Raw genomic sequence first — 22,237 nt, 5'->3', positions numbered from 1 at the left:
GAGCAGAGCTTGTGCTTCTTAGGATAGCAAGCTTGCATCTGCGGTTCTAAAGAGATTATTCTTTGTAAGTCCAGTAGAGGGATATATGAAAACATTAAAAGCTGCACAAATCTAAGAATCCTCTTTTAAGGAAAGAATGAGACCTCCTGAAAATTTTACTATGCCAAGTTTTTAATAAAGAATTCATTAATGCAGCTCATACAGATAGTACAATCATTAGTTTGATTCCAAAATGTGTCATGGCACATACATTCTGACAAAAACCCGAACATAACACTCTAGTTTTGATAAAGACCTTGATATTGTAGATTATTATGACAAGGACACTAAATGCAAACTGCCTTACGCAGACACAAGAATAATCCTTCAGTCTACACAGACTTATCCTAGAAAGCCAAAGAGATCACTCCATTCCACATTTCTCCAAAGCACAAATAAGTATGCTGTAATATATAAATTTCCTATTCAAATCTACTCACTACACAACTTCCAATTTCTTTTCTTTCTTTCTTTTTTTTTTTTGTTTGTTGTTGTTGTTGGTGGTGGTGGTGTGTTTTTTGAGACAGGTTTCTCTGTGTAGCCCTGGTTGTCCTGGACTCACTTTGTAGACCAGGCTGGCCTTGAACTCACAGAGATCCGCCTGCCTCTGCCTCCCAGAGTGCTGGGATTACAGGCATGCACCACTGTGTCTGGCTTCAACTTCCAACTTCTTAAAAAGCTTCTTTATGAAAATGAATGTCTTGTTATCCAAAGTACAAAAATCTAGGATCTAGCTAGGTCATTCACTGACCGGCGGTACATGCATACAAAACAATCTGTGTATCAAAATCATAACTGGGTCCACATAATTTGACCAGGATATAGAAGGCAATCAAGTACGCTTTACACAAACCTTTTTTATTCTACAACAGAGCTGAAAGATAAACCTCAAAAAAACAAAATTTGAATTTATTATAGAAAAACCTGGAAAGCGTATATAAAATGGTGAATAAAAGTAATATGCAACATAAAACAACCAACCAAAATAATTGCTGTTAACATCTTATGATATACAGAAATTAACTTTTTATACAGTTTAATTTTTCCTTTAAAAGTATCTAGGTGTGTGTTACTCTGTGTCTGCCATGTGTGTGCTAGGCTTATGGGGGCCAGAAGAGAGCGCTTTGGGTCTGGGAGAGCTGGACTTACAGGTGGTTGTGTGTCAACTGATGTGGCCCCTGCAAATGAGACTCAAGTTCTCTGGAGGAGCATCAAGACTCAAGTTCTCTGGAGGAGCATCAAGTGCCCGTACCTACTGAGCAGTCTTTTCACTAGAATTTCATACTAGAACCCTAACCTCAACAACTGAAGAAAACTTAGTGCAGCGAAGTACACACACACACACACATACATGTGATGTTTGTTCCTGGTTGTCAACTTGACTACATCTGAAATTAATTAAAGCCAAGCAGTTGGCCACAGCTGTGAGGGACTTTTCTTAACTGAATCATCTGAGGTGAGAAGACCAAGCCTCAATCTTGGCCACACCTTCTGGTGGTAGCCCATATAAAGGACACAGAAGAGAGAAGCTTTTCCTCGTTGCCTGCCTGCTCTCACTGTTGCTGGCAGGCCCACCCCTTCACTGGCATTAGAGACTACTTCTTTGACATTCTGACGTATGCCTACGACCAGCTAAGACCTTGTGGACGCAACAACTCTGTATCAGAAAACAGCCATTGTTAGACTAGCTGGATGACAGCTTTGTAAGGGGTGTGTGTGTGTGTGTGTGTTTTCTCTAGAGAACCCAGACTAATACAATATACATGCATGCACAAGTATACACACATATTTGCACACATAGACACAGGCACACACAGACAGACACACACAGACAGACACACACACACACACACACACACTGAAGCTGTGTTTCACTATGCAGTCCTGGCTAAACTGGAACTCACTATGCAGCTCAGTAAGGACTTCAACTCATACAGAAGCCTGCCTCTGCCTCTGCATGCTGGGACTATACTACGCCCAGCAAAGCATATACTTAACGATCGTTATGCAAAACTTTAGCATCATAAGCAGCTTAGGAGTGTAATATATACCTTATAACATTAAACAGAAGTATAGCAAAACAGAAGTAATGCAAAATTTTGCAGAATAGGTCCTCAGTTATTTGCAAACATGTTTACAAACTTTAAAATAAACCCCAAAACCTTGAGGTAAAATTACAAAACTACGTATTAAGTAATCTTAGTGAACAAAGAGTGCTATTTATTTAGAACAGTGAACACACAGACACACCACTCTCATGAAAGTAAATCCCTTCAGTACGGGTGCCATCTAGTGGTCAAACTGTATACAAATTATATGGTCTTATGTTAAGGCCACACCAAAAAGAAATGGAAAAGGGAAAAGGGAAAGGGGGGGAGAACTCCTTGGGCTGGAGAGATGCCTCAGTGGGTAAGAGCATGTACTATTTTTTCAGAGGGTCCCATAACTCTAGCTCCTGGGGATCCTCTGACTGGGGAGTTGGGGGGGGGGTGCGTGTGTGCATCTGTCTGTGTGTCTGAATCTGTGTGTGTGCACATAACCTGACATACCCACATCATTTTTAAAATATTTAACAATAAAAAAGTCCAAGATATATATGTCCCAGAGTTGTAAAATGAGTTAATTTCAAAATTGCACATTATTTTCACGAAACAGGAAAGATTACACATAGCATTCAGTAAAAAGGCTTATATTTGATTATAAACTTTCTTCTGTACATCTCCTTTTATAATATCTGAGAAACTGTAAGTGCTACTAAATGACATCCTTTTGCAACATTGTTACTAACTATGAAATGTATTCAAGCAGAAAACAAATTCAGTTTAGGGAAATTACCTGGCCATTCATTTACCCTCTTTATCTTTTATTCAAGTTTCTCTTAACAATAAGATGCACATACTGGCTCAAACAAAAGCCTTCCTTGCCACTGAAGAGCATCATATGAATTATATGAATTCCTGTCATTGCAACTGCCCTGTTACTTCACCTAACACTGGACCTACCTATCTTCAGGGCGAAATTTCTGCTTATTTTAATTTCTGATTACTTTCCTCAGATCTCAACTCACAGCTTTTAGAGTCCTGATACTATTGTTAACCGCTGATTTTATCCCTTATATACTTTTTATTCATATTGGGATCTTTAAAACATTATCACTAATTTCCTTATTGAGACTTTCCCCAACACTAGCCAGAAAATATCCTTTCTAGCTTTTTAAATTGGCATCAAACTCAGAAATCCGCCTGCCTCTGCTGGGATTAAAGATGAGCTCCGCCAACACCACTCTGCCAACAGCCGTCTAGCTACAACAATCTGCCAGATGAGATTTGCCCACTGGAGCAATAGCAGTGTGACTGGTGGGAGTGGAGTGACCCAATTACTCTCCGATTGGACGAGCCCGGATCCACAAGGGGGAATCCATATCCCATACTGTAAATCTGGAAAATGATTTGTGGCTAGAAAGGTCCTTGGAAAGAATTTACTACCACTGTTAACCTATATTGACACATTGTTGGACTAGTTTCTATATATACACTTATGCTTATAACCTTACCTCCAATCAGAGAAGCGTCTCTTTGCAATGAATAGTGGTGAATTCAGAGACTCATGGCTGCTCAGGGTGGTGAAAACAATCAATACTTGTGTGTTCAGTCCTAAACAAGATGTCTACTTTTCATTCTCATTCTCTCTTCTCCCATCCCTCCTTCCTTATGTCCCTCCCACTCTCTCTGGTTTTTTAGACAGTTTCTCTGTGTAGCCCGTCTATCCTGGACTTGCTTTGTAGGCCAGGCTGGACTCAAACTCACAGTGACCTGCCTGCCTCTTTCCTCTCAAGAGTGCTGGGATTACAGGTGTACCCCTACCACGCCCAGCTTTTATTCTTTTATTACTACATTTTTTATTGTGTGCGTATGTGCCATAGTGCATATGTATGTGGAGGTCAGAGAAAAAAATTGTATGAATGTGTGCATACGTGCACCGCCGCACCAGTAATCCCAGCACACTGGGAGGCAAAGGTATGCTGCACAGAGAAACCCTGCCCAGAACCACCACCCTCCTCTAAAAAAGAAAGAAAAGTTCCCTGTGCATTTCCCCCCAAACATTATTCACTGCATCTTACCCTAATAAAAAAGCAAACAAGGAGAACCCCTGCTTGACCAGAGGCCAAGCCACAAGTCTAGACAGTCCCCCAGCTGTGGACCTCCCCACTCTCTCGGTGCTCCTTTACCCGACACCAGTCTCAACCCTCTCTTCCTTCCTCATCGTTGTGTCCCAGCTCACAACTTGGGCAGACACTCTCCCTGCTCCAACCAGAGGCCATGGCAACTGTCAGAAGTCCAGCCCCTAATTCAGGTGGAGACCTCCTGCTCAACCACAGGCCATACCAGCGAAAAGACCAGACAGAAAAGAGAAACCAAAGAACAAAACACCCATGCAACGAAGACAAACTCAGAAATTGACACCTAGACCTATAATCACTCCAAAAACAGATGCTTAGAGGCCAGTGTAAGAGCACAATCATCAATAGCCAAGGTGGTATGTCACCACCAGTTCTCCTACCTCATCAGACCCTGAATATTCCACAATAGGTGGAACTCAAGAAAAAGACCTTAAAACCAACTTTATGAAGATGATACAGGTCCTAAAAAAGGAAATGGATAAATCCTTTTTTTTTTTTTTTCTTAAAGCTAAGAAAAAACAGTTGAAGGGAACGAATAAAATGCATTGAGACCTGAAAATAGAAATAGAAGCAATAAAGAAGACACAAATTAAGTAAATTCTGGGGAAATAAAAAAAATCTAGGTAAGGGAACAGGAACTACAGACACAAGCTTCACCAAAAGAATACAAGAGATGGAAGAGAGAATCTCAGGTGTTTAAGATACAATAGAAGGAATAAATATATCAGTCAAAGAAAATGTTAAATCTAAAAAACTCCTGACACAAAGCATCCAGGAAGGCTAGGACACCATGAAAAGACCAAGCCTAAGGATAATAGGAATAGAACCAAACCTAAGGATAATAGGAATAGAAGAATTCCAGCACAGAGGACCAGAAAATATTTTCAACAAAGTCATAAAAGAAAAATTTCCTAACCTACATAAGAAGGAAGATACCTATTATAAAGGTACAAGAAGCACAGAGAACAGCAATTAGATGGGACCAGAAAAGTAAGTTATCTTGCCACATAATAATCAAAACACTAAAAATAGGATAAAGAAAGAATACTAAAAGCTGCAGTGGGGTGGGGGCTGGAGAGATGGCTCAGCAGTTAAGAGCACTGGCTACTCCTCCACAAGTCCTGAGTTCAATTTCCAGCAACCACGGTGGCTCACATTCATCTATAACTGGATTTGATGCCCTTCTTTCTGATGCCCTCTTCTGTCATGTGGGCATACATGCAAGTAGAGTATGCATATACATAAATACATAAAAAAGCTGCAAGGGAAAAAGAGCAAGTAACATGTAAAGGCAGACCTATTAGGTAGATTTACACCTGACTTCTTAATGGAGACTCTAAAAGCCAGAAGGGTCTGGACAAATGTCCTGCAGACTCTGAGATACCACATTTGCCAGCCCAGACTACCATACCTAGCAAAACTTTCAATCACTGTAAATGGAGAAAACAAGAAAGATATTCCACCCCTTGGCAGGGGGCAAAGAGACATCTTGGTGGTTGTGGTGTTCTTGTATCAGCGAGGGGCAGAGCAGATGGCAGTCCTTTCTTCATCCTAACTTGATGCCCAGCTTGGTGGCCAAAGCTGTCTTAAGCCTAGGACTCATTTAAAAAAAAAAAATCAAATCAAATCAAATCCAGGCAGTGCAGTGCACGGGGAGGAAGACAGAGACCTGCAGACTGCCATGTCACCCACAAATCTGCCCTCCAACTCACGGCACAGGCGGGCTGCTTGTCACCACACCGTACTGCATGGAGTCACTACAATGTACAACAAGTATGTGGTAGGCAGAAGGGAGAGAAAGAGAGGTAGAGTAACTTGAGTATTAAGACGAGAAATGGAACTAGAGACTTGAGGGTACAGAAGAGTGGCCTGTTAGGTGTGGCCAGAGCTGCCACCTGGGGCCATGATGAGATCCTAGCCTGAGCTGGCACTAAGGGCCATGTCTTCTTAGTCTGTGGCTACACAGCAGCAGGGGTTGGTGTCGATGGCTGTGGCTCATATCACCACTAGAGAACATGGGGATGTCCCTGGTCAGAGCAGCCACCAGGGACCACGTGATGTCCAGGGGCTGTGCATAACTAGCTCTGACCAGGGACACACACACTGTGGGACATACTGTGACATACTACAGCTTTCATGGTATGTTTTCTATGCTTTGTTTTGTGTGTTTTATTTTGAGGGGGAGGTTGCAAGAGCGAAGGGAAGCTATAAGGGGACAGGGAGATGAGTGGGACTGGAGTGCATGATGTAAATCTTATAAAGAATCAATAAAAATTAAAAACTAAGAACATCCATGATAAAATCAAATTGAAACATAAGTATCTACAAATCCAGCCCTATAGATGTACTAGAAGAAAAACTCCAACCCAAGGAAGTTAACTACACCCATGAAAACAAAGGAAATAATCTCACACCAACAAAACCAAAGAAGGGAACACACACACCACCACAATAATAACATGAATTAAACTTCATTGTTCACCGATTATCTCTCAATATCAATAAATTCAATTCCCCAATAAAAAGACAGACTAACAAGAAACACACAACATCAAAAATAGACATTATATTACCAAGATTAATCAAAAAAGAAGGGGGAAAGAGACTTCATATTCATCAGAGGAAATATCCACCAAGATGATGTTTCAATTCTAAACTTCTATGCCCCAAATGCAAGAGCACCTATGTTTGTAAAAGAAACATTATTAAAGCTTAAAACACACATTGACGCTCACATATTGATAGTGGGAGACATCAATACCCCACTCTCATCAATGGACAGATCATCCAGACAAAAAATAAACAGAAAAATACTGGAGTTAACAGTAGTTGTAAATCAAATGAACTTACAGAACATTTCACCCAAAATACAAAAGAATATACCTTCTTCTCAGCACCTCATGGAATTTTCTCCAAAATTGACCACATACCCAGTTACAAAGCAAGTCTCAACAGATACAAGAAAACTGAATCCTGCATCCTGTAAGATCACCACAGATTAACGCTGGATTTAAATAACAACAGAAAGCCCACAAACTCGTGGAAACTGAATGCTACTGGGTAGACAGAAATAAAGAAAGAAATTAAAGACTTTCTAGAATTCAGTGAAAATGAATACACAACAACTCTTATGGGACACAATGAAAACAGTGCTAAGAGCAAAGTTCATAGCACTAACTGCCTACATTAAAAAAAAAAAAAGAAAAGAAAAGAAAAGAAAAGGAAAAGGAGAGTCTCACACTATCAACAGTGAATCTCACACTGTCAACAGTATGCCTGAAAGCACTGGAACAAAAAAGAAGTAAGCACACCCAAGAGAAGTAGATGGCAGAAAATAATCAAACTGAAGGCTGCAAACAATAAAATAGAAACAAAGAGAACACAAACAATGAAACAAAGACTTGGGTTTTTGTTTTGTTTGAGAAAAATCAACAAGATAAACAATCTCTTATTCAAACTAACAAATAACCAGAAGTGAAAAGGGGGACAAAACAACAGTTACCAAGGAAATTCAAAGAATCATTAGGTTATATTTTAAAAATCTGTATTTCACAAAATTGGAAAATCTCAAAAGAAATGGATGGTTTTCTTGATAGATACCACTTAAAAGTTAAATCAAGATCAGATAAACAATTTAAATAGACGTAAAAGCCCTAAGAAAATAGAAGCAGCCACTAAGTCTTCCAAACAAACAAACAAAAAAGCCCAGGGCCAGATGGTTTTAGTGCAGAATTTGCCGAGGCTTTCAAGATGAGCTAATGCCAATACACCTCAAATTATTCCACAAAATAACAGAAGGAACATTGCCAAATTCATTTTATAAGACCACAGTCACCCTGATATCCAAGCCACACAAGGACTCAAGAAAGAAAGAGAATTACAGACCAACTTCCTTTATGAACATTGATGCAAAAAGTCTCAATAAAATGCTTGCAAACTGAATCCAAGAAGACATCAAAAAGATCATCTGCCACCATCAACGGAGGTTTCATACTAGAGATGCAAGGATGGTTCAACATATGAAAAAAATCAGTCAATGTTATCTACCATATAAACAAACTGAAAGAAGAAAGCAAAAACCAAACAAATGATCATCTCATTAGATGCTGAAAAGCCTTTGACAAAATCCAAGAGCCTTTCATGATAAAAGTCTTAGAGAGATTAGGGATACAAGAAGCATACTTACACATAATAAACACAATTTGTAACAAGTATATAGCCAACATCAAATTAAACAGAGAGAAACTCAAAGCAATTGCACTGTAATCAGGAACAAGACACATGTGCACTCTCTCCATATCTATTCAGTACAGTTCTTGAAGTGCTAGCTAGAGCTGTAAGACAACTAAAGGAGATCAAGGGGATGCAAATTGGAAAGGAAGAAGTCAAAATATCATTATTTGCAGATAGTATGATAGCTACATAAGTGACCCCAAAAATTCTACCATGGCACTCCTACAGCTGATAAATACCTTCAGCGAAGTGACTGGGTATAAGATTAACTTAAAAAAAAAAAAAAAAGAAAAATCAGTATCCCTCCCATATACAAATGACAAATGGACTGAGAAAGAAACCAGGGAAACAACACCTTTCACAACAGCCGCAAATAATATAAATATAAAATATCTTGGGGTAACAGTAACCAAGCAAGTCAAAGACAAAAACTTCAAGGATTTGAAGAAAGAAACTGAAGAAGATACCAGAAAATGGAAAGATCTACCATGCTCATGGATCAGTGGAGTAACAGTAAAAATGGCCACCCTACCAAAAGCAATCTACAGATTCAATACAATATCCATCAAAATGCTAACACAATTCTTTACAGACCTTGTAAAGGCAATACTCAACTTCATACAGGGGTGGGCACACACAGGATAACTAAAACAATCCTTAACAACAGAAGAACTTCTAGAGCTATTACCATCTTTGATTTCAAGCTGTACTACAGAGTTATAGTAATAAAAATCAGAATGATATTGACATAAAAACAGACATGCTGATTAATGGAACTGAATCAAAGACCCAAACATAAATCCATACACCTGTGGACACCAAATTTTTGATAAAGAAACCAGAAATACACAATGGAAAAAAGAAAGCATCTTCGGCAAATGATGCTGGTCTAACTGGATGTCTACATATAGAAGAGTGCACATGGATCCTTATTTATCACCCTGAACAAAACTCAAGTCCAAGGGGATCAAAGACCTCAACATAAAACCAGATACACTGAATCTGATAGAAGAAAAAATGAGGAATAGCCTTGAATGCACTAGGACAGAAGAAAACTTCCTAAACAGAACACCAATAGCACAGGCACTAAGATCAACAATTAATAAATGGGACCTCATGAAACTAAAAAGCTTCTGTAAGGTAAAGGACAGCATCAATAGGAGAAAACGGCAGCCTACAGAATGGGAAAAGATTTTCACCAACTCTACATCCAAAATATATAAAGAACTCAAAAAGCTAGACATCAACAAGCTAAACAATCCAATTAAAAGTGTGATACAGATCTAAACAGAGAATTCTCAATAGAGGAATTTCAAATGACTGAGAAACACTTAAAGAAATGTTCAACATCCTTAGCCATCGGGAGAATATGAATCATAATTCTGGCAAGGACAGAGTGAGGGGAACACTTCTCCTTTGATGGTAGAAGTGCAAAGTTGTGCAGCCACTTTAGAAATCATCATGGTGGTTCCTCAAAAATTAGGAATTGATCTATCTCGATACCCAGCAATATAGCATTCCTGAGCATATACCCAAATGATGTCCCACCCTATCACAAGGACACTTGTTCAATTATGTTCATAGCAGCTTTATTCACAATAGCCAGGAACTGGAAACAACCTAGATGTTCTTCAATCAAAGAATGGATAAAGTAAATGTGGTACATTCACACAATGGAGTATCACTCAGGTGGATAGCCCAGGGACCTAGGGTGGAAGCAAACACAACTAGCCGCAACCCTGCCCATCCCAAAATTAATGAAGTGATTTCTAATGTTGCTCTGCTATACTCATAGATCAGTGCGCAGTCCAGGCATCATCAGACAGGCTTCCTCTGGAAGTTGATGGGAGCAGATACAGACACCACACCCAAATATTAGGCAGAGAAAGCCCAGGTTAGAGGTCTCCATCTGCTCCCACAGAGCTCTCGCAGAAGAGAGGGAGGAGGAACTGTGGGAACCAGAGGGGTCGAGGACACTCCTGGAGAGCACAGCCTACAGAATCAACCAAGCAGGGCTCATGGGCTCAAGGAAACCAAAGTGGCAATCACGAAGCCTGTGTGGGTCTGTGCTAGGTCTTCTGCATACATGTCATGGTGGTTAACTTGGTATTTTGTGGGACTCCTGACAGTGACTCTGACTCTTTCGCCTGCTCTTGGAACCCTTTTCCTCATGTTGGGTTGCCTCGATCAGTCTTGATGGGAGGGTGTGTGCCTGGTACTACTGTATCTTGTGCCATGTCCAGCTGATGTCCCTAGGTGACCTACTATTTTTCTGGAGGGAGACAGGGAGCTACAGGGTGAATCTGGGGGAGAGAGAAGGTGAGAGGAGGACTGGGAAGAGTGGAGGGAGAGAAAGCTATAGTTGGAATGCATTGTATGAGGAACAGATATACAGACAGATAAAAAATAAGGAACAAATATTGAAGACTGAATATGTCCACAGTAAAAATATACACAGTACAAATACACTCTGTAATGTGTGTCAATTTTTAATCTTTTCCTTTTATTTTGGGAATGAGATCAGTTTCTTCATGTAGCCCAGGCTAGACTGGAAGTCACTATGTAGCCCTAACCTGACTTCAAGCTTGCAGCAGTCTCTCTAGCTCAGCCTTCTAAACTATATAGATTTTAAGTATATGGCACCATGCTGGGGAAGTTCTTAAAGTTCAAAGTTTTGATATTATACACTAACTTAAAAAACACTTGACATAGTGCTGTGTACTGGCAGCCCAGGCCTCTAATCCTAGCAGCACACAGGAGACTAAGATAGAAGGACTCAAGATCCCAAGTTAGTGTGAGCTATAGAAAAAGGAAAAGAAATGTCTTTATAAACAAAGGATTGCTATCGGAATGTGGGTGGGAGGTGGAGAGTGGATAACAACAACGACAAAGCAAACATCAAAACCCACCCACTCAAACAAACTGGTGCAAATGATGTTCCATTTCAAGCAGTCAAAAATCCTAAGTAGGCAAGTCACAAAACAAGCAGCTGACTGATGGGGAAGTATATCCAAGCTCACTAATAAAAAGGATTATATGTATTCAAGCCACAATGAGGTAACATTCCAAAATCAGGAGAAAATGAAGACCACCATGATTTATGAGGCTACGGAGCAATTAAAGCCTTAAATCTTGCTTTAGAAAGTGAAAATTATACAAATGTTGTAGTTTGGCACCATTAATCTGGGGTGAGGGGGGCTGTGCATCTCTCCTGCATTTTTATCTAGCAATAGCCTAAAAATAACTCAATACCATTTAAAGGGAGAAAAAAAGGTGGGGTGTGGTGGTGCACGCTTTAATCCCAGCAGAGGCAGGCGGATCTCTGAGTTTAAGGCTAGCCTGGTCTACAGAGTAAGTTTCAGGACAGCCAGGGCTACACAAAGAAACACACTTTCAAAAAAACCAAAAACCAAACAAACAAAGAGGAGGGGGCAGTGGGAGAAAAATTATGAGTCCTTATAAAATAAAAAATCTAGATTATGAGATTAAGTAAAGAATTGTAGGAATATATTGTTGCACAAAACTGCAAGTTGATGCATGGATCCATTACAATTCAAAATATAGAAAAAATACATTTATTAAAAGTGTAAATATGTAGAGAACTTTAAGAAAAGGTAAACATCAAAACAGGATTGTGATTATATAGAAGAGATAAGACCAAGAAAATTCACATATAAGATTTCAAAGATGGTATTAATCAAGGGTTTAAAAATGAATCTGAAATACTAATAAACAGCACAAAATTCTTTCAGACTCTAAAACTGAAACCAACCCAAAGAGGGGGAAATTTACATGAACTTGAACAATTATTTAGAAACAAAAGTGGCATTTAAGCCAAAGCAATAAACAATAACAACAGTTGTCCTACCTTTACTGGTGAGATATGAGAATGAGAAACAAATCCATGGACATTCTCGATCTCTGACAGGTTCTTCTCGGACACATGAACCAATTCTGGACCTAGCACCTCGTTAGTGACTTGTGGAGAAATGTGCTCTGGAGGAAGTACCTCTTCATCCTGATACCGGTATTTCTGTGAATTAAAGAACACTATTAAATATGAAGAAACCCAAAAAGTAAAGGAAGCTTAATTTAAATAGTGATTTTCATAACTATTCAAATTTAAATATAAAGAATATCAAGCTGTTTTGTATGGCTAAATATATAAAATTTGAGAGAAACAAGACTCTATTCTAAAAGTCATGATAAAGTTTTTTTAATTACAATAGAAACCTAAATATTAATTTGCCCATTCCTTTCTTACCCAATGCTACATTTATCTTTAAAAGGCAGCTGTTTGAATGAAGTCAGCATGAAAATCTGCTGACTTAGCTAAACTGGTCTGGTTTCTTGTTCAGTTAACTTGCACAAAAAAAGAAATAAATCAGTCAGCCCTTTCAATTTGGAGCTGAAAATTAGCCCAGCAGAAAACCAGTATTTTCCTTTATCTAACAAAATAATCGTAAATCACTTGGGCATGATGGACAGATGGACACAGGCAGGCGGACACTTCTCTTCTATGCCATCTTTTTTGCTTGAGACTGGGTTTCACTATGTAGACCAGGCTGTCCTCCAATTTTACAGAAGCATAGCTAGCTGTCCCAAGGGCAGGGATTAAAAGGCACGTGCTGTCATGCCCAGACCTATGCAAACTGTTTTTAAAAACTAACCTCTAAAAACAAACTTACTTCACACTATAACATTAAATTACAATAGTAGAAACTGGAAAAAAAAATATGGTGTATTTTTCAACCCAGGCTATGTCTGTCCACTATAAAAGGTCAAAATAAAAGTCTTAGACCATTTGCATATTAACCTAATGAAGAAAAAAGGAAGAACTAAAATAAGGTATACCAGGAAACAAAGCCCAATACTCAAAATATTACTGGCCACTAAAAGCTGCTCTTACAAATTATTTGAAAAGAAAACACAAATAAGTATGTTTAAAAGTCAAACAAATAAGCCAATAATTTAAAGGAAAATTGTTCAATGTGTTTATTAAACAGGAAAGGTGTTAGCATAAAGAAATTCAGCATGCAAATTTTATCAACTTGTATTAGGAGTCTTTCTGGAGGGCAGTCTGGCAATGATTCAAAAGCTCTGAAAATATTTTTATTTCTCTGCCTAGTAATTCCACTTCTAGAAATTAATCTTAGAAACATTATCAATGATAATCTTCAATGACACTTGTAGAAGAATGAGACTAAATTTTTATTTCTCACTTTGCACAAAAACCAACTCCATATGCTGTTCACAACAGCTTTAGAGAGCCAACTTAGATATCCATCTACAGAGGAATGAATAAAAAAAAATGCGTGCACATATGCACACAGAACTTTTAACTAAAAGGAGGTTTTGTTCACAGAAAAATGAATGCACCTGGAGATAATCATTAGGCAAATAAACTCAGTCTCAGAAATGTAAATAGTATTTATTTTATATCATTTGTGGTTTCCAGACTTTGTGTAAATACATAAAGTCATATATGTACACATGGTGTGGAAGTATTCAGGGGGAAAAAAGTGACTAATGAGAAAAGAAGGGAAGTATATGGGAGAATAGTGCTGTATGGGAGAAATAGTCTCAAACCTTCACTAGATACTTGTATCAAAATGTCTTTAGGTTAACCAGTATCATTTTCAGAAAAAACAAACAAAACAAAATAGAGCAACAACAAAAATATTATCAATGATGAACACAAATACTGGCTGAATATAGAGTAATGACAGGCCTGGCAAGATATGCCCTCTCATGCAATAGTGGCCTGAATGCTATGAGAGTAACCAACTGTCTGACTGGATTTTAAACTCGCTTCACAAGATGGAACCCATACCAGTACTGTTACCTGGCTGTCTAGGTCACGGTCCCGAAGGGAGAACACAGTACTACTATTGTGCAAAGGTACCTAGTAATAAACTGCACTCTAAGTTCTTATCTGTGTACACAGAGAATCTCCTACCCTCATCAGAAAAGGTACTTTCTGCAGTAATACATAACTCAGTTGAGTGGAAGTAAAATTGAAACACTCATAGCAGATGTAATAGAAAGAAACCACATTTGCAACTTTACAGGCACTCCACAACTAGCATGTACTTTAGGAGAGATACATCCATGAGGACATTGCTGACTTCAGAGTTTTTGTTTTTAATAAATGAAAGCCTCCCTGTACACACACACACCCAAGTAAACTGTAACACAGGCACCATAGGAAATTTTATACTGTTTTCTAACTACCTTTTAATCTACACATGCCAATACAGCTTGTCCTTGTGATTGTAGGCTTTACTTGTGAGACAAGCCCACCTCATTCATCGGCTCCACACCCCTAGGCCCTACTGACTCTAGAGCCATAAACAAGGGAGGAAAAGGTTTATTTCCTTTTACAGCTTGTAGCCCATCAGATGTAAGTCGGGGCAAGAACTCAAACAGGGCAGGAGTCCGGCCACAGGAACCGATGCAGAGGCATGAAGTATGCTACTTAGAGGCTTGTCCCTCATGGGTTGCACAGCCTGCTTTCTTCTAGCACTCAGGACCTCCTACGTAACCAGGGGTGGCACCGCCCACAGTGAAGCAGGCCCTCCTATATCAATTATCAATCAAGGAAATACACCACAGGTTTTGCCCATGGGTCAAATCTGGTAAAGGCATTTTCTCAGCTGAGGTTTCCTTTTCTAAAATCACTCTTGCTTGTGTCAAGTTGACATAAAACTAGCTAGGACAACAGAGAAACCTGGAAACATTGCACTATGTATAAGAAGCCAAACACAGGCCAGTCTCAGGGAGGTAAATTTTCAACTGAGATTCCCTCTTCCCATATGACCCTGTATCAAGCTGACAAACAACAAACAAAACATACCAGTAAGGCTACACATTATAAAACCTTATTTATAAGAAATTTTCAGAATAGGTAAACACATAGACTTAGAAAATAGACAAGTTTTCCCAGGACAGGACATAGGAATCAACTGCTAATGTGTATAAAATCTCTTTTGTGTACACTGAATACATTCTAGAATAAATGGCAGAAGCTACAGACCTTCTGTGCACAGAACTGCATTCTCTGCAAAGGTAAAGTCCACCTACTATGAGACTCTAAATTATAAATTGATGAATTACATGTATATGATTGGTTTACATTTGCTGCAAATAATCTTCCTGAAAGTCAAAACATCATATTTCTAGTTAGTGGGAATCTTGGTCTGTAACTATAGAGCATTTTCATTTTCCTTAGTGACACAAGCACAATAAAACTGTTTTCATGTAATATGAGACTGTGTATTATTTACTCATTTGGTAATACTGATTAGATTTTAAACAGACTCCTCACTTGACATCATAGCACAGTATTTTCACAAACATAATGGCTCATACTTGGGAAAGAAGCTGTGTCTATATATATCACAAAATACTCCATGATAAAATCCTTATTTAGGGGATGGAGAGATGGCTCAGTGGTTAAGAGCACTGGCTGTTTTTTCTAAAGGACCCGGGTTCAGTTCCCGGCACCCACATGGGAGCTCACAATTGTCTGTAGCTCCAATTCCAGGGGACATCTGCCACCTTCACAGACATACACACAGACAAAACACCAATGTACATAAAATAAAAATAAATAAATAAAATCCTTATTTAATAACTAAGTGAATGAAAATGCTACATTTCCTTTTTGTCCTTAATTGTTTACTCATCTGTTTTTGAATTTGAGAAAACTTTAGTGGTGTCATGTAAAGGATTGATAGTCTCAAATATCAAGTATATATATTCAAATTATATATCAAATTAATGATAGAACATGTATTTAAGTTTTGGTCAGCAGCTGTAAAATGTCCTGTCTATCACTTTTGCTGTTGTTGGAGGTATATAGGAAGAATTACATACTCTTAAGTGACTGTCTTTGAAAAGGACTCCTGTCTAAGAGCTTAGATTTCAAGAGGATTGCTTCTGCTTAAAGCTATAAGCAGTAGGCTGGGCCATGGCTCAGTACAGGTAAAGTGCTTGCTGCAAAAGCCTGAGGACTGCAGTTTGTATCCCCACAACCCATGTAACCAGAACAGGCATCGAAGCTATCTATAATCAGCAGAGGATTGGCCAAGGCAAGCTCACTAGCTAAACTAGCCAGAATTGGCAAGCTTAAGATTCAACAAGAGGGAGACCCTACCTTGGTAAATAAACTAAAGAGTAACAAAGGAAGACACAACTTCTTTCCCAACCATGAGCCATAAGTTTGTGAAAATATTGTGCTTGGATGTCAGGTGGGAAGTCTACTTAAAATCTAACAGTATTGAGCCGGGCGGTGGTGGCGCACGCCTTTAATCCCAGCACTTGGGAGGCAGAGGCAGGTGGATCTTTGTGAATTCGAGGCCAGCCTGGTCTACAAGTGAGTCCAGGACAGCCAAGGCTACACAGAGAAACCCTGTCTCGAAAAACAAAACAAAACAAAAAACAAACAAACAAACAAAAAAACCGCTAATAATATTACCAAGTGGTAAATAATATAGTCACATATGACAGCTGAGGAGTGATTAATTGCATTTAAATAACACTATATATTTTGGGAACAAATATCTTCACTACTAAATGTGTTACATGCATAGAAAAGACTATCGACTAGGATTTAAAAGGATATATTAATATACCCAATATACCACATCAACAGAACAAAGGCCAAACCTCAACATCATTTTATAATTATACATGCTAAAGAAATTAGATACAGAAGGAATATACCTCAATACAACAAAAGTCACCTGTAGTAAGCCAACAGCTAACACTTCAGTGACTGGGGAAGAACTGACAGGTTTCTTGTTAAGATGTGAATGTGATACCAATGCCCACTTTCACTCAACACAGTACTGGAGGGCATGACCAGAGCAATTAAACAATAGAAACAAAAGGCATCCAAACTGGAAAAGAGTAAATCAAACTGTCACTGTTGCAGACAAAACCTAACAAAAAGAAAACCCCAGTCGGGAGTGGTGAGAGTGGTGGCACATGCCTTTAATCTCAGCACTCAGGAGGTAGAGGCAGGCAGATCTCTGTGAGTTCAAAGCCAGCCTGGTCTACAAAGTGAATTTATGACAGCCAAGGATACACAGAGAAACTGTCTAAAAAAACCAAAACCACCTAAGTTTTCCATCAATAATCTATCAGAAAATCAAAGGTGGCAAAGTTGCAGCATAGCATCAATAGACAAAAATTAGTACACCATAAAAAGTCAATAGCAAATAATTAGAAACAGAAATTAAAAGGTACTATGCATACCAGCTACCCTCCCCACAAGACTTAGGAAAACACAAAGCAAAAACAAAAACAAAAACCCTACAATACACTGATGAGGGGTGGCAAGGTGGCTCAGTTGTAGACTTTACGGGTACTTACTGGACAAGTGTGACATACTGAGTTCGATCCCAGGAACCCAGATAAAAGTGGAAGAGGAGAATTGACTACACTAAGTTATTTTCGTACCACCACACACATACACACAATAAAAATAAATTTAAATGATCTATATATTCAATATATATCACATCAAAATACATTGTCTATAGAACTAGGAAAAAAAAAAAAAACCCTGCCATTTAAACGCAACCACAGCCAAAGCAGCTAAAGCAACCATGAACAGAAAAAAGGAGGAAGCATTATGCTACTGGGATTTAAAATGTAACTAATTTAGTTTAAATGATGTTGAGAAAATTGGACTGCCTATGATGAAACTAAATCCCCATTCACATAATCAACTCAAAACAGATTAAAAACTTAGTTGTAAGGCTTAAAACTATGACGTCACTAGAAGAAAATAGGGGCAATACCTCAGGACATTGGAATGGCAAGAGATTTTTTTTTTTCACATTAAAACACCTTTATTTTTCTAAGCAACAATTGGATCCAAGTTACATAAGCAGTATAAGACCTCTGAAACAGGAAACCAAAACAGACTAATGAGATTTCAAATAAAACCTTGTTGCACAGGATAAGAAGCATTCATGACTGAAAACACGGGCTACAGAATGGGGAAAGTGGCAACCTCACCTTTAACATAGGATCAGCAAGCAGAAAACAAGGGGAACTTACAGCATGCAATAGCTAAATCTCCCAAATAACCCAATTTAAAACTGAGGAATGGACATGAACAGACATTTCTTAAAATGAGGTCAATCAAATACCAAGAGGCATGTAAAACAGGCTCAACCATCAGTAACCACCACAGAAATACAAATCAAAGACACACAAGCCATCATCTGAGATCAACCACAATGGCTGGCTTCAAAAGATCAAAGGTTATCTTTGTATATCAGTATAGTCATTATGGAAAACAGTACTGGACGTTCCTTAAAAATGAAAAAATAAAACTACCATAGGTTCCGGCAACTGCACTACAGGGTTTGCATCCAAAGGTATGAGTTTAATAGCTGCACTCCCGTGCTTACTGCAGCCTGCTTCTAACAGCTAAGAAACGCACATGATTTAAGTGACCATCACTCGGTAAATGGGTTAGGAAAAGGTGGCGGTGCATATACACGTTCAGATGGAACGCTATCCAGTATTAAAAAGGAAGGGAGTCCTGTGACTTGTGGCAACATGCATGGAACTGGAGATCATGCTAAATAAGTAAGTGTGGATTCTAACAATGTGGTGTTCACAACAAAGTAGAATGGTGTTCAAAAGTACTTTGAACTTCTATTTTGTGTCATGTATGTGGTATGTGTAAAAAGAATGTTCTTACACAAGAACAGGGTAAGTTACCAATGTTTAGTGACTGGTGTCAAGATAGCATTAGATACTATAGTCTAATGTATGGGGACATATTAATTTAGCCTTCAGTATGTACAGACTAATTCCAAGATAGCTTCTGCCAATACTTATTTTTAGTCCTGAAGGCTGGAACAACAAAGTTATAACAGGAGATATGAATTATAAAATACAATAGAAAATAAATAATAAAGAAAATGGAGTCTAAACCCAGTTTTGGCTAATTTTGACAGACTTGAGAGAATGGGGGAAGGGAGGAAAGGAAGAGTGGGAAGGAGAGGGGCAGGGAGAAAGGAGAAAGGAGAAAAGAGGACAGGGAGAGAAATGGGAGCGAAGAGGAAGGGATGGGAGGAGAGGGAGAGAAAGGAGTGTGCTAGTCACATGACTGTGTGGAAGCCAGAGCTGATAATCAGGAGTCCTTCCTTTCTGAGACAAAGTCTCTTTACTGAAGCCAAAGCTTGTGGTTTTGGCTGAGCAGGGAGCACCTGAGATCAATACTGCTCTTCTCCAGTGCTGGAGTTACAGGCTGTGGTGGTTTATGAGAATGCCCTCCTGCCTCCCACAGGCTCACATATGAGAATGCTTGGCTTGGTTCCCAATTGGTGGAACTGTTTGGGAAGAATTAGGAAGTGTGGCCAGCTAGAGGAGGCCCCAACCATGGTGCCCTATCAGAGCCATGAAACAGTAACTAGAACACAGAACACAGGCACATCCATGTACTAGCAATTTACATGCATTCTGAGAATCTGAACTCCGGTCTCCATGCTTACAGAGCAAGCACTTTACTGTTCCACCTCTCTACCCTAACTAATAGTGCTTTGAAAAGCCTAACTTCTATTGGACATTCAAATAGGAGCTAACAGCATAAAGAAGAATGGGAGTACTATGAAACTCATTTTATAAAGTCAGCATTACCCCAATATCAAAATTGGGTAAGTATATATCAACAAAAATCATTATAGACCATTATTCCTGATGTACACGGATGCAACTTTTTTCAGTAAACTATTCGCCCACTGAATTAACACATCAAGACACATACACCCATTCCACCTTGTAGAATGAAGCTGGCTTCATTACAAGGAGTCTAGGATGGTTCAACACATAGAGATTAGTAAGGAAAATCTAGCGTATATAGAGACTGGATGGCAGAAATCACAATCATCACAAAGGATCCAAGAAAAGTCTCTGACAAAAGATCACCATCCTTTTATGATAAAAGCCCCAAAGATCTGAGCGATGGTGGCACACACATTTAATCGCAGCACTAGGGAGGCACAGGCAGGTGGATCTCTGAGTTTGAGACCAACCTAGTATACAGAGTGCTACAGAGAAAAACCCAGTCATAAAACAAGCCCCAAAGAAACTAGGAATAAAAGAATATTTCGCTAGCCATGACAAACCTATAGCCTAAATGAGAAATTGGAAGCATTTTCTCTAAAATCTGAAACAAGGGTTTCTGCTCTTCCACTCTTACACAACACACTGCTATAAGTCTTAAGAGCACCAGGACAAGGGCTCGTGTGTGAAGAAAAGCGTGCAGTATTTCTCTTTCTGAGTTGGACCTATTGCCCTTATTATGGGATCTTCAATTCTATCCACTTGCCTGTAAATACATACACCACCACATGCAGACACAAAAGAGAACCACCCACCTGCACAAGGGCCAAGAGAACATCAGGTCTTCTCTTTACCACTCTCCATCTTTTTTTTTTCTTTTCTTTTCTTTTTTTTTTTTTTTTTTTTTTTGACACAGGGTTCTCACTGAACCTGGAGCTAGGCCGGCAGCCAGCAAGGTCCAGTGATGCTTGTCTCCACCCTATAGCCACCAAGTTTACAGACAGCTGCTCAGGGCAGCACCTGAGTGCTGGGATCTGAACTCAAGGCCTTCTGATTGCACACCAGGTGCTTTTACCCACTGAGCCATCTCTCCAGTACCAGGAATGGTATTTTTTGAAAATCATGTATTTACCACAAATTCCATACTATAATTGTGTATGTGTAAAATACCCATAACCAAGCAGTCTGGTTACAGCTGCAGTATAAATATAATTTTGAAGTATTTTTCTCATTAAGAATGTACTCTAGAGAACTTGATGTACAATGACTGTCAAGTATCCACACCGCTAACTTCCTCCTAGGTGCTGAGCTGTGGTGTCTGCCTAGTCTGCTTTTAGTTGCTATGGTAAAATTCACCATAACCAGCCTTGGTTTGGGAGGAGTTTATTGGGTTTGTACCTCCACATCACAGCCCATCACTGAGGGAAACCAGGGCAGGAACTCAAGCAAATTGGATGCATGGTACATGACCAAAATGAAACCATTAAAATTTTGTCATTTGGTATACAATAGAGGCCGCTGCTGTCAGGGACAATTCTCTGACACCTCTGTGCTTCCCATGCTTGAGGTCAAACGACACTCCCGCGTGGTGCTGTGCCATTCACAGCAGGATGGTCAGGCACTGATCTGGGGGAGGACCAAACACCCCCACTGTGACTTACATCTGCTGGTGCTGCCCGTGGCCTCTACTGAACCCATGTAAAGGGCTAGCCAGCTTCAAAAGGAAGGACAGAAGAAAAACCATATGGGAAAAACAAACTTTTAAAAGTACATTATTTAAAAACAATCCTTTTGTAGATGTATAGTGCAAGTATTATACTTATGTGCTAGGGGAAAGATTTACTTTCCATTACTGTTTCAAGCTGTTTCTGGCATGCTGTAACCAAAATTTACTGAACAATTCACCTCTCAAAAGTGTCTTGCTTTGATTGTACATTTAACATTTTGATCTTAATTTATTTTACCACAAAGCTTTAAATAATAAACCCTGAATTTATAAAATACATCAGTGAAAATGTAACTCATTAAGTAGCTTAGAAGGTGTTCTTCTGTACACAGCATCTTATCAACAGTATATACTGTTTACTACACCATCTTGGAAAATAGTCTTTAAAAAGTATAACTATAAGGTTAAGCCTCCCGTATGATTATACTAGCCAATCCACATTCTTTTTACTTTCAAATTATTAAAGTATT

At 39.0% G+C, this 22,237-nt stretch overlaps 1 protein-coding gene across 12 annotated transcripts in view; it reads right to left on the bottom strand.

Annotated features, from left to right (window-relative positions):
- Dlg1 (discs large MAGUK scaffold protein 1) overlaps positions 1-22,237 on the bottom strand; it is a 188,745-nt gene that overhangs the window by 115,418 nt on the left and 51,090 nt on the right. For all 12 annotated transcript variants that reach the window (XM_051149734.1, XM_051149736.1, XM_051149735.1 and 9 more), the window contains one exon: positions 12,321-12,485. In XM_051149734.1, coding sequence (XP_051005691.1) covers positions 12,321-12,485 — 165 coding nt within the window. The remainder of the gene's footprint in view (positions 1-12,320; positions 12,486-22,237) is intronic.

The sequence above is a fragment of the Acomys russatus genome, chromosome 8 (assembly GCF_903995435.1).
Source record: "Acomys russatus chromosome 8, mAcoRus1.1, whole genome shotgun sequence".
Lineage (NCBI taxonomy): Eukaryota > Metazoa > Chordata > Mammalia > Rodentia > Muridae > Acomys > Acomys russatus.
This window is presented reverse-complemented; position numbering and strand designations above follow the sequence as displayed.